Raw genomic sequence first — 12822 nt, 5'->3', positions numbered from 1 at the left:
TCTGAACTTGAGGCTGCAGTGGTAGGGTGCCTTCTTGGACTAGTGGGGGTGGGGTAGGAGAAGTCAGGATTGGGGAGTGAGCGTGCAGGGAAGAAGGAGTGGTGGACAGGGAGAAGGGGTGTAGGGGGGAGTGGGGATAGGCCGGTAGGCATTGTGGAGGGGAGTGGTGGAGGTCATGACTAGGATATGCAGCTACATCAGTAGTTTTCTGGGGACCGTGGTGAAGCTGGGGCTTCCCGGAATGATGTGTGTATGGATGTCATGTAGGGTGCTTAGAGCCTTAGTGTAGAACATGTCACTGACCTTCCAGAAATGAAGTTGGAGTCTTTGCTAGACACTGTGGTGGAATATGGAACATCTGAGATGGAATTCTTGTTCTCAACATAGCCAGTGAGAGCAGACTCAGAAAGCAGAGAACCATCCCATATGGTATGGGGGTATATTCTGTGATTGTTCAAAGAGAAAGGAGGGTTCAGAGAGCACTGGGAGAGTCAGGGGTGGCTCCCTGGAGGAGGAGGGATTTGCAGGAAGTAGAATTAGATTTTACAGTGGAGGTGATGAGATAGATTCTAGGGATTAGATTTGGTAGACAGAGTGCCTGAAGAACTATGAACAGAGGTTTGTAACATCATTCAGGAGGCAGTGACCGAAACCATCCCTAAGAAAAAGAAATGCAAGAAGGCAAAGTGGTGTCTGAGGAGGCTTTACAAATAGCTGAAAAAAGGAGAGAAGCAAAAGACAAGGGGGATATGGAAAGATATACCAAACTGAATGCAGAGTTCCAGAGAACAGCAAGGAGAGATAAGAAGGGCTTCTTAAATGAACAATGCAAAGAAATAGAGGAAAACAATAGAATGGGAAAGACTGGAGATTTCTTCAAGAGAACCAGAGATATCAAGGAAATATTTCATATAAGGAAGGGCACCACAAAGGAGGACCTAACAGACGCAGAAGAGATTCACAACAGGTGGCAAGAATACGCAGCAGAACTACCGGAGGAAGGTCTTAATGATCTGGATGACCACGATGGTGTGGTCACTCACCTAGAGCCAAACACTCTGGAGTGTGAAGCCGAGTGGGCCTTAGGAAGAACTAAGAACAGTTCAGTTCAGTCGCTCAGTCGTGTCCGACTCTTTGCAACCCCATGAATCGCAGCACGCCAGGCCTCCCTGTCCATCACCAACTCCCGGAGTCCACTCAGACTCAACATCCATCGAGTCAGTGATGCCATCCAGCCATCTCATCCTCTGTCGTCCCCTTCTCCTCCTGCCCCCAATCCCTCCCAGCATCAGAGTCTTTTCCAATGAGTCAACTCTTCGCATGAGGTGGCCAAAGTACTGGAGTTTCAGCTTCAGCATCATTCCTTCCAAAGAAATCCCAGGGTTGATCTCCTTCAGAGTGGACTGGTTGGATCTCCTTGCAGTCCAAGGGACTCTCAAGAGTCTTCTCCAACACCACAGTTCAAACGCATCAATTCTTCGGCGCTCAGCCTTCTTCATAGTCCCACTCTCACATCCATACATGACCACAGGAAAAACCATAGCCTTGACTAGACGGACCTTAGTCGGCAAAGTAATGTCTCTGCTTTTGAATATGCTATCTAGGTTGGTCATAACTTTTCTTCCAAGGAGTAAGTGTCTTTTAATTTCATGGCTGCAGTCACTATCTGCAGTGATTTTGGACCCCCCCAAAATAAAGTCTGACACTGTTTCCACTGTTTCCCCATCTATTTCCCATGAAGTGATGGGACTGGATACCATGATCTTCGTTTTCTGAATGTTGAGCTTTAAGCCAACTTTTTCACTCTCTTCTTTCACTTTCATCAAAAGGCTAAGCTACTAGAAGTGATGGAATTCTAGCTGAGCTGTTTAAAATACTAAAAGATGATGCTATTAAAGTGCTGCACTAAATATGCCAGCAAATTTGGAAAACTCAGCCGAGGCCACGGGACTGGAAGAGGTCAGTTTTCATTACAAGCCCAAAGGGCAACACCAAAGAATGTTCCCACTGCTGTGCTATGGTGCTCGCTTCACAGGTTAGGATGGCTATGCTCAAAATCCTCTAAGTTAGGCTTCAGCAGCATGTTGACTGAGAACTTCCAGATGTACAGGTTGGATTTAGAAAAGGCAGAGGAATCGGAGATCAAATTGCCAACATTCGGTGGATCATGAAGAAAGCAAGGGAGTGCCAGAAAAACATCTACTTCTGCTTCATTGATTATGCTAAAGACTTTGACTATGGATCACAACAAAATATGAGAATTCTTAAAGAGATGGGAGTACCAGACCACCTTACTTGTCTCCTGAGAAACCTGTATGAGGGTCAAGAAGAAACAGTTAGAACTGGATATGGAAAACTGACCGGTTCAAAATTGGGAAAGGAGAATGACAAGTATGTATATTGTCACCTTGCTTATTTAACTTATATGCAGAGTACATCATGTGAAATGCTGGGCTGGATGAATCACAAGCTGAAATTAAGATTGCTGGTAGAAATATCAACAACCTCAGATATGCAGATGATACCACTCGAATGGCAGAAAGTGAAGAGGAACTAAAGGGCCTCTTGATGAGGGTGAAAGAGGAGAGTGAAAAGGCTGGCTTAAAACTCAGCATTCAAAAAACTAAGATCATGGCATCTGGTTCCATCACTTTGTGGCAAATAGAAGGGGAAAAAGTAGAAGCAGTGTAAGATTTTATTTTCTTGATCTCCAAAATCACTGTGGACTGCCCTTTCCAATCACTTTCATGACTGCAGCCATGAAATGAAAAGAAGCTTGCTTGCTAGAAGGAAAGATATGACAAACCTATTAAAGAGCAGAGAAATCAGCTTGCAACAAAGGTCCATATAGTCAAAACTGTGGTGTTTCCAGTAGTCCTGTACAGATGTGAGATGTACAGGTACATCAGGTATAGCTGTAAAGAAGACAAAGCACCAAAGACCCTTGGATGGCGAAGAGATCAAACCAGTCAATCCTAAAGGAGATCAACCCTGAATACTCACTGGAAGGACTGGTGTTGAATCTGAAGATCCAATGCTTTGGCCATCTGATTTGAAGAGCTGACTCATTGGAAAAGACCCTGATGCTGGGAAAGACTGAGGGCAAAAGGAGAAGGGGGCGACAGAGGATGATGGTTAGACAGCATCACCAGCTCAGTGGACATGAATTTGAGCAAACTCTGGGAGACAGTGAAGGACAGAGACCCCTGGTGGGCTGCAGTCCGTGAGGTCACAGAGAGTCGGAAATGAATTTAGTGACTGAACGACAACAACGGGATTAGATAGGCAGAAGCAAAAGTTCTCAGCTGGGAAGAGTGTGATGTTGGGTAGTAGGTTGGGTGAGGCCTGTCAGAGAAGGCTTTGGAATCCGGCTGAGGGATTGGGTTTTTAATCTAATGCACTCTTGTCTTAGATTCTTAATCAGGACAATTGGGAAGATTAGGCAGGCAAGGTGTGTGTTTCCCTTGTAAAATTGGGAGCAAAAAAAAAATCCATGGAGCAACTCTTTGAATGACTTGGCAAGTTTTCCAGTGGATTATGGTCAGCAGGGAAGGGGGAGAATCAAACTGTCAGATCAGGAAGGAACCTGGGCTTCTTGAAGATGACCTGTAGGTTGGCTAGACGGAATTCACCTCAGGGGATTTTTGGCAAACAACGACCGAGCAGAAAGGACAAGAGCTGATCCTGCCAGAGGCCAGTTATGTGTCAGCTGCTGGGAGGCTTTAGGTAAGTGGCAGCAAGGAATAGGGAGCCCAGTGCTAGACGCCAAGACACAGATCCTGGCTGGAGTGCATTTCTTCTGTCACTCGCCAGAACTTCACCCCGAAGAATTCAGCCTCTCATCCATCTGACCTGGAATGGCCTTCGAGCTTAGAGCTGGCGTGTGTCTTGGTGGAGCTGGAATGTCGGGTGGCTGGAGGAGTGTGGCACTGGTTACAACACAAGCAGCTTGGATCGCTCCCCAGGCTCTGGGGTCACCAGGGGCCTCTGGCTCTGCTGTCCACTCTGTCCATGTGCCAGCGGGAGCAGCCACGTGTCTAAATCTGAGCCCTGCTGCTCATTGGCCATGGCACCATGCGTCAGCAACTCCCGGCCTCCTTTCTCTCACTTGCAAAATGTGAATGCTTTTACCTTCACTATCTGCTTTGTGAAGTCACAGGAAGAACCACAGGTAACAAGGCTAAAAGGTATTTTTCAATCTTTTGACAGTGCTCCACAGTAAGGAAGGAATGTATTTCATAGTATGACCCAGTTTCTCTCTCTCTCTCTCTCTCTCACACACACAACATGATTGAAACAAAAATTTCACAAAATAATCCTTTACCTTTACTATGTATTGATCACTCTAATCTGTTTTATTTGATGCTGTTATTTTAATTAAAAAAAATTTTTTTAAAGCTGCTGACCATTCATGATATGTGAATGGATTTGTGACCCCAAATTAAAAAAAAAAAATTGAGATCATAGGCATTCCTAAACCTCTCTGGTCATCAGAAGAACCCAGGAGAATCTTATTTAAAACACCACCCCCATATCCAGATCTGCTGAAAGGGAACATCTCTGGGAAGGAGGAAGAATTGGGGGGAAGTGAGAAACTACATTTCTTAGCAATCACTCCAGGTGATTCTGGCCCTCAGGAAAGTTTGGGAACCATAACTTATGGCAAAGGTCAGTTCAATAAAATGCTACCTATTGTTACTGGAATTTGTGGCCCTGGTGCAGAGCTGGCCGCTTCCCCCGCCTGCCACTGTGCTTTCTGGCTCTTGTTTATTCCCTTCTCTAAACCACCCCGGCACTACCCTCTTGCCTGCTGGCCTTCCACTCTCCCACATCAGCGCTGCTAGTTCAAGGCTGCCCTCTCTAACCTTCCCAACACGTAGAGATGTCTGCCTGCTCTGAACTCTCCAGTATGTATACTGCCTAGTGTTATTCAGAGACATTTCTTGTGTGTTAGTTGTATCTCCCTCAACTGCATTGTAGGCTCCATGAAGGAAGAACAGCTACATCTGCCTTTGAGGGAATGTTTCCAGAAGGCTCTACAGTCAGATGGAGCCTGGTGCTGTCACTTGCTGTGAGCACACTGTGTGAAGAACTCCAGTGACATGTTCAAAGGTGATTCTCAGGAAACTGGTTGGCTGATGCTAGGGTACAGTTGGCTGGTCACTCAAGTAATTGCTTCTCCACCTTTCTACTCCGAGAAACCAAGACCCTCACAGAGAGGAACTCACCTGTCCTGGCTCAAGATGAGGGCAGTTAAAGTTGACACCACAGTCCCCAGACCTCCCGTAATTGTCCACCAGGGATTCTGGATCAGGAGCCCTATGAAGATGACGAACCCGCTGAGAGGGTTGTTGGCAAACATCACCTGAGCGGCCCCCCTCAGAACCCAGTCTGTGAACTGGAAGGCCAGGGGTTTATCTGAAAGAGATAGGCAGAGTCATCAGCAGGGTTGAGCCTGTGCTTCCCTGCCGGGCCGCTGGTTGGCGTGGCAACCAAAGCAGACAGGGCCGCACTAGTGGGGACCTCTCTCATTCCTCCGGGTGCTCAGCCTGAGCCTCTGAGTGGCCTGGCAGTCAGTCCACGGTGGCTGTCCGTTCTGTCGTACAGACTGAGTGCCACGCTGAGACCAATTCAACGCTGTTCCAGCCATCAGCTTGGCTGGCAAGGAAGCCCAAGGATCATTCCAAGGGAAATTTATTGGTCCAAAGGAAGAGGTGGGGAGGGAAGGAAACTCTTTTTGTGTAGAACTCTATGGCTCAGTTGAGGGCTGGTATCTGAGCAGGAAAGAAGCTGGTCTGGAGGGAAAAAAAAAAGCTGGGAAAGAAACGATTTTAGCCCAGCTGTGAAATTAGCATTGAGTTATGCATTGACACTGAAGACTGACATATGTTCTGTCTCATTCCCTGGCTTGGTTTCCAGGACAACCTGTGCAAGTGGGCGGCAGGTGAGGGAGAGGAGGGTGGGGGGTATTTGTGGCAACATTAGTTAAGGAAACTGGCAGATGAATGATGTTATAAGGAAAGAACCTGGAACACTGGGGAGGGTGAGGCCAATATTTTCTTGGCACAGAAAAAATGACTGTGGAATAAGTGAAGGAATGACCATTTAGTTTGCTAGAAAATGGCTTACATGTTGCCACTATGGTTGCCCTATATCTATTCCAGGTAGGAGTGACGCACTGGCCAAGAGCTAAAATCAGTGAAATGTACTGAACTCTGAAATCATGGAAATTCGGATGGTAGGATACATTATGCTCACTGGAGCCAGCTTGGGGCTGGGACCTGCCATGGGTAAGTGAAGGAGCAGCTTCCCCAGTCCAAGCCAGGGGGAGCACCGGCTCCCTGGCCTGGCCTGGCTGCTTCGTCCCTGGACATCTGCCTACCTTCCAGCCAGCTCCTGTACTCCTCCATCTCGCCTGTGAGGTAGCCCACTGCTTGGAAGAGACCGATGCCCCCTTGGCCGGCAGAGCCCTGAGGGGCTGCCCCACTTTCTCTTCTTGTATCCTTTTCATTGGGTTTTTCAATCTTCACAATGTGGCTTTCTTCGTTGGATGACCGGAGATCCTTTCAGGAAGAACCATGATAAAACATTAAATAACAGAGCTTTTTGGGATCAGGGGTGTTTGGGGCTAGGGAAGATCGTCAGATTTTTTTTTTTTTTTTGATAAAGATAGGGGATTATGAGATACATGTCCATTGCGCAATGCTGTCTAGAGCGCTTCATGCAGGCCTGCTCCTCCCAGGACCACTACACATTCCTCATAGCAGGGTTCTTAACTTTGTGTGTCCGTGGATTCTTTTTGGTAGTTTGGCAAGCCTGTGGACTTCTCTCTAGAATGTTTGTAAATGCATAAAATGAGATTGCAACGAAAACCAATTATATTGAAATGTGGTTATCATAATATTTTAAAAACTCGATGTACATATAGGGGCAGTAGATCCAATACCAATACCGATTATAATCCCAAGGTAGAGATGAGTGAATATGTGGGATGTCAACTCAGGACAACTGCATAGGGCCATTCCAGCTCCAGCACTCACGGCAGGATCACCCACGACCTTTGCTCTTGACTACATCACAGCCCAGCTTCGGCCCAGTCCTGCTGCTTTCACTTCTCTACAAGTATTGACCCAAGGACAGACCCCAGTAAGCGTCTTAGATCCATATCTCCACCTCGGAGTCAGCTTCCTGGGAGAACCCAATCTCTGGCAACGACAAAAATCCCAGGTACTACTAATGTGGCTGTTGTTTATTGCTTGCATTTATCATCGAAGTAAATGCTAAAGTTCCTCGGAGGTTAGTGAAAATAAAGATAAATTCTTTTCTCCATCTAAGTTCCATCCATTTATGAACCCTTGGGTCAGGACTCCTTGCTCTAAAACTATGTCTTCCAATATAGTAGCCAGTAGGACATGTGGCTCTTGGCACTTAAAATGTGGTTAATCTGAACTGAGATGTGCTTAAGTGGGTTTTGAAGCCTTAGTATGAAAAAAGAATGTATGAAAGACCTCAATGATGCTTTCTATTGATTATATATTAAAATAATAATATATTCATACATATTAAGTTAAATAAAACATATTACTCAACTAATTTCACCTGTATGAACTGTTTGCTTATTTTAGAGATAAATATATTTTAGAGCACATTTCAATTTAGATTAGCCACAGTTCAACATCACAAAAACAAACAATCCAATGAAAAAATGGGCAGAAGATCTAAACAGACATTTTTCCACAGAAGGCATACAGATGGATAAAAGGCACATAGAAGATGCTCAGCATCACCAATTATTAGAGAAATGCAAATCAAGACTACCGTGAGGTATCACCTCACACCAGTCAGAATGTCCATCATCAAAAAGTCTATGAACAATAAATGCTGGAAAAGGTGTAAAGAAAAAGGTACCCTCCCACACTCTTGGTGGGAATGTAAATTGGTACAGTCACTATGTAGAAAAGCTAAAGACAGGGCTACCATATGATCCAGCATTCCAACTCCTAGGCGTACATATGGGGAAAAACACAATTTGGAAAGACACATGCATCCCAGTGTTCACTGCAGCACTATTTACAATAGCCAGACTATAGGAACAATGTAAGAGTCCATCAGTTGGACAATTGGATTGATAAAGAAAATGTGGTATATTTATACAATGGACTCTTTCTCAGCCATAAAAAGAATGAAATCATGCCATTTTCAGCAACATGTGGACCCAAAGATGATCATACTAAATGAAGTAAGCCAGTCAGAGAAACACAAATATCATATGATATCTCTTATATGTGGAATCTAAAAAAAAAACAGTACAAAGAAACTTACATGCAAAATAGAAACAGACACACAGACCTAGAAAACAAACATGGTTACCAAGGGGAAAGGGGAGGGAGGGATTATTAGTTTGGGATTAACATATACACACTACCATATATAAAATAGATAAGCAACAAGGACCATACTCAATATTTTACAAAATATTGCAATAACTTATTAGGGAAAAGAATCAGAAAAAGAACACACACACACACACACCCACACACACACACACACACACACCCACACACACACGTAACTGAATCACTTTGCTGTACACCTGAAACTAATACATTGTAAATCAGCTATACGTCTAAACAATAAAATGATTTTATCTATTTCTTTTCTTTTTACTTTTAAAATATAGTAATATATATTTAAACTTATATGTGTGGCTCACATTATGTTTCTATTGTACTTTAATGGTCTACAGATTTCTCTAACCTCGTCCCTGCATCAAAACTTAAATATCTTGAGGATGTCAGTAGAAATGGTGAACTGAGGCCCCCTCAAAGTTTCTCCTCCATTAAGGCAGTGAGAACACTGGGAAACAATGTGCCTGAGGTGGTGGATAACAATTGAGGAAAACAAGAAGCTAATCAAAAACTTAAAAGGAAAAAATGGATGTCCAAAGGGGGCTTTAAAAGGCTTGGGCATAGGCCTTGCTATTAGCTGGAATTCTGCATTCAGTTGGGTCTATCTTTCCTTATCTCCCTTGCCTTGCACTTCTCTTCATTGGAGAAGGAAATGGCAACCCACTCCAGTGTTCTTGCCTGGAGAGTCTCAGGGGCAGGGGAGCCTGGTGGGCTGCCGTCTATGGGGTCGCACAGAGTCGGACACAACTGAAGTGACTTAGCAGCAGCAGCAGCACTTCTCTTCTTTCCTATTTGTAAAGCCTCCTCAGATAAACACTTTGCCTTCTTGCATTCCTTTTTCTTTGGATGGTTTTGGTCACTGCCTCCTGTACCATGTTATGAACCTCTGTCCATAGTTCTTCAGGCACTCTGTCTACCAAATCTAATTCCTCTAATCTATTTATCACCTCCACTGATTTAAGTCATATCTGAATGGCCTAGCAGTTTTTCCTACTTTCTTCAATATGTCTGAATTTTTCAACAAAAAACTCATGTCTGAGCCACAATCAGCTCTATTGTTGATGGGCATACAATATATAAAGATGTCATTTGTAGGACAATAACAGCACAAGAGAGGTAGGGATAGAGTTACACAGTAACATAGCTTTGTGTAATATTGTAATTAAGTTGAATTTAATCCAAACTATATTTTTATATATTGACATTTAATTATAATATCCAGAACAACTACTCAGACAAAAAACTAAAACATATACATAACAAGGACAGAAGAATTAAAACGATACACTAGAAAATACCTGTTTAAGATAAAAGATGGTGGTAGTGAAATAATACATAAACAGAAAAGATATATCATATATAGAAAGCAAATAGCGAAATGGCAGGCATAAATCCTAACTTACCAGTAACTACATTAAATGTAAATGGATTACACACTTCAAAGATAGAAATTTGCAGAACAGAATTTAAAAAGTTATACAACTATATCTTCTCTAAAAGAGACATACTTTATATTGAAAAATATAAATTGATTGTAAGGATGGAAAAATATATATTGTGCAAACAGTTACTAAAAAAAACAAAAGCTAGAGTGACTATACTTATATTAGCAAAATAGACCTTTTGCTAAAACAAAAATTGTTACTAGAGAGTACGAAAGAAAAGTTTAATAATAAAATGATCAATCTACCAAGAAAATATAATAATTATAAACACTCCATGCTTAACAACAAAGCCCCCAAATTTATGAAGCAGTAGGTTTTAGAATTGATGTGAGGAAAAATTGACTCAATAATAATAACTGAAGCCTTCCATACTGCATTTGAAAAAAATGATAGACTATCTAGACAGAAGATCAAGGAAATAGAAGACCTGAACAACTCTAATAAACCAGACCGAATAGACATCGGTAGAACACTTCACCCAACAGCAGCAGAATATACCATTTCTGGTGCACATGGAACCTTCTCCAATATAGGGGATGCTGTGTGCATGTGTGATTGGTTGTGACTGACTCTTTGTGACCCCAGAGACTGTAGCCCACCAGGCTCCTCTGTTCATGGGATTTCCTAGGCAAGAATGGTTGCCATTTCGTTCTCCAGGGAATGCAGGAATCGAACCCACATCTCTTGCATTGGCAGGCGGGTTCTTTACCACGGTGCCACTAGGAGGGTCTGATGCTGAAGCTGAAGCTCCAATACTTTGGCCACCTGATGTGAAGAGCTGACTTACTGAAAAAGACACTGATGCTGGGAAAGATTAAAGGCAGGAGGAGAAGGGGATGACAGAGGATGGTATGGTTGGATGGCATCACTGACGGGTATTGGTGAAGGACAGGGAAGCCTGGTGTGCTGCAGTCCATGGGTTCACAAAGAGTCGGACACGACTGAGCGACTGAACACCACCACTTGGGAAGCCCATAGACCATGCTGGGCCATCAAATAAGTAAAACATTTTTATGGTTAAAAACATTAGTAAAAGGATTGAAATCATACACAATATGTTTTCTGGCCACAGTGGAGTGAAAAAGATCCACTGGGAAAGGATTAAAGCTAAAAATGAAGAAAAGAAAAAAGAAAACCAAACACAGAAGGATATTTGTAAAATATGTAAAAGTCAAACCAACCTAAAATTTCCCACAAAGAAATTGTGGCTTCATCTGTGAATTGCACCAAATGCTTAAGGAATTAATTCTAATACCTTCCAAAAAGCAGAAGAGAAGGGAACACTTCTTAAGATAATCTATGAGGCTAGTACTATCCTGATATCAAAGCCAGACAAAGACATGACAAGAAAGAAAATATAGATCAATATGCTTTATGAATATAGATGCAAAAATCCTTAACAAATACTAGCAAAACAAATCCAGTAGATGTAAAAAAGATTATGACCAAAGAGAGTTCTAAGAATTTGAGACTGTTTCAACCTATAAAAACTATCAATAGATTGTTTCAGAAAGAAAAATACTCACATGGTTATTTCAGCAGACACAGAAAAACTATTTGAAAAATTCAACAACCTTTCTGATAAAAGCAATCAACTAACTAGGAATACAAAGGAAGTTCCTCGACCTAATAATTAAAAAATTCAGAGCTAATATCACACTTAATAGTGAAACGGGATGCTTTCCCTCTAAGATCAGTAACAAGACAAAGATGTGAGTTCTTGTCACTGCTATTCCATATTGTACTAGAAATTTTAGCCAGAGTAGTTAGGCAACAAACAAACAAACAGAAAAGACAAAGGGAACCAGATTGGAAAGAACAAATTTAAACTATCTCTATTTGAAGACATCCTTTTGTACAGAAAACCTTAAGAAATCTGCAAAAAAAAAAAGCCCAAAACTGTTAGAGATAATGAATTAATTCAGCAAGTTTTCAGGGTAGATAATCAGTATACATACAAAAACAGATTTTATTTTTATTTAAAAATAAAATTAAGAAGACAATTCTATCTGTGTAGCATGAAAAAAAATGAAATAGTTTGGACTGAATGTAACAAAAGAGGTGTAAAACTGTGCACTCAAACTTACAAAACATCACTGAAAGAAGTTAAAGACTTAAATAAAAAGAAAGATAGCTTATGCTCACTGACTGGATGACTTAATTTTGTTAAGATACAATATTCTCCAAATTGGTCTATAGTTTTGATACAATCCCTATCAAAATGTCAGTTGCCTTTTTGTTTATTTATTTATTTGTGGAGATTGAAGTTTGGATCCTAAAATATAAATTCAAGGATCTCAGATTAGATAAAACAATCTTGAAAAAGAAGAACAAAGTTGGAAAACTCATATTTCCTGATTTCAAAACTTACTATGAATCTCCATTGCTCAAGGTGGTGTGGTATTACCTTAAGAATAAACATATAAATCGGACCTATAGAAATTAGAGCCCAGAAACAAACCCATGTATTTATGGTCAATTGATTGTTGATAGGAATATCAAGGCAATTCAGTGGAGGAAGGATAATCTTTTTAACGATGGTGCTGGGACAAGTGGATACTCACTAGTTAAAAGACTGAAATTGTATCCCTACTTAAAATCATATAGAGAAAGTAACTTAAAATGGATAAAAGATTTATATGTAAGTGCAAAAACTATAAAAGCATTCAATTAAAACATTGGTGTACATCTTTTGACCTTGGATAAGAAAATGGTTTCTTGGATATGACATCAAAGGATAAGCAATCAAAGAAAAAAATAGATAAATTGGACTTAATCAGAATTAAAAACTCTGTGCTTCTAAGGACATTATCAAGAAAGTAAAAGGACAACCTACACAGTGGGAGAAATAACTTGTAAATTATATATCTGGAAAGGGTCTAATATCTAGAATATAAGAAGAATGAACACAACTCCACCATAAAAGGACAAGTAACATAATTTAAAAATGAGCAAAGTACTTGAAAAAA

At 41.6% G+C, this 12822-nt stretch overlaps 1 protein-coding gene across 2 annotated transcripts in view; it reads right to left on the bottom strand.

Moving 5' to 3' along the window:
- Nucleotides 1–12822, bottom strand: part of SLC14A2 (solute carrier family 14 member 2) — a 65375-nt gene that overhangs the window by 47769 nt on the left and 4784 nt on the right. For both annotated transcript variants that reach the window (XM_068993570.1, XM_068993571.1), the window contains exons 2-3: nt 6383–6563; nt 5229–5418 (exon numbers count right to left, since the gene is read on the bottom strand). In XM_068993570.1, coding sequence (XP_068849671.1) covers nt 5229–5418; nt 6383–6563 — 371 coding nt within the window. The remainder of the gene's footprint in view (nt 1–5228; nt 5419–6382; nt 6564–12822) is intronic.

Source organism: Capricornis sumatraensis, chromosome 21 (assembly GCF_032405125.1).
Source record: "Capricornis sumatraensis isolate serow.1 chromosome 21, serow.2, whole genome shotgun sequence".
Taxonomy (NCBI): Eukaryota; Metazoa; Chordata; class Mammalia; order Artiodactyla; family Bovidae; genus Capricornis; species Capricornis sumatraensis.
This window is presented reverse-complemented; position numbering and strand designations above follow the sequence as displayed.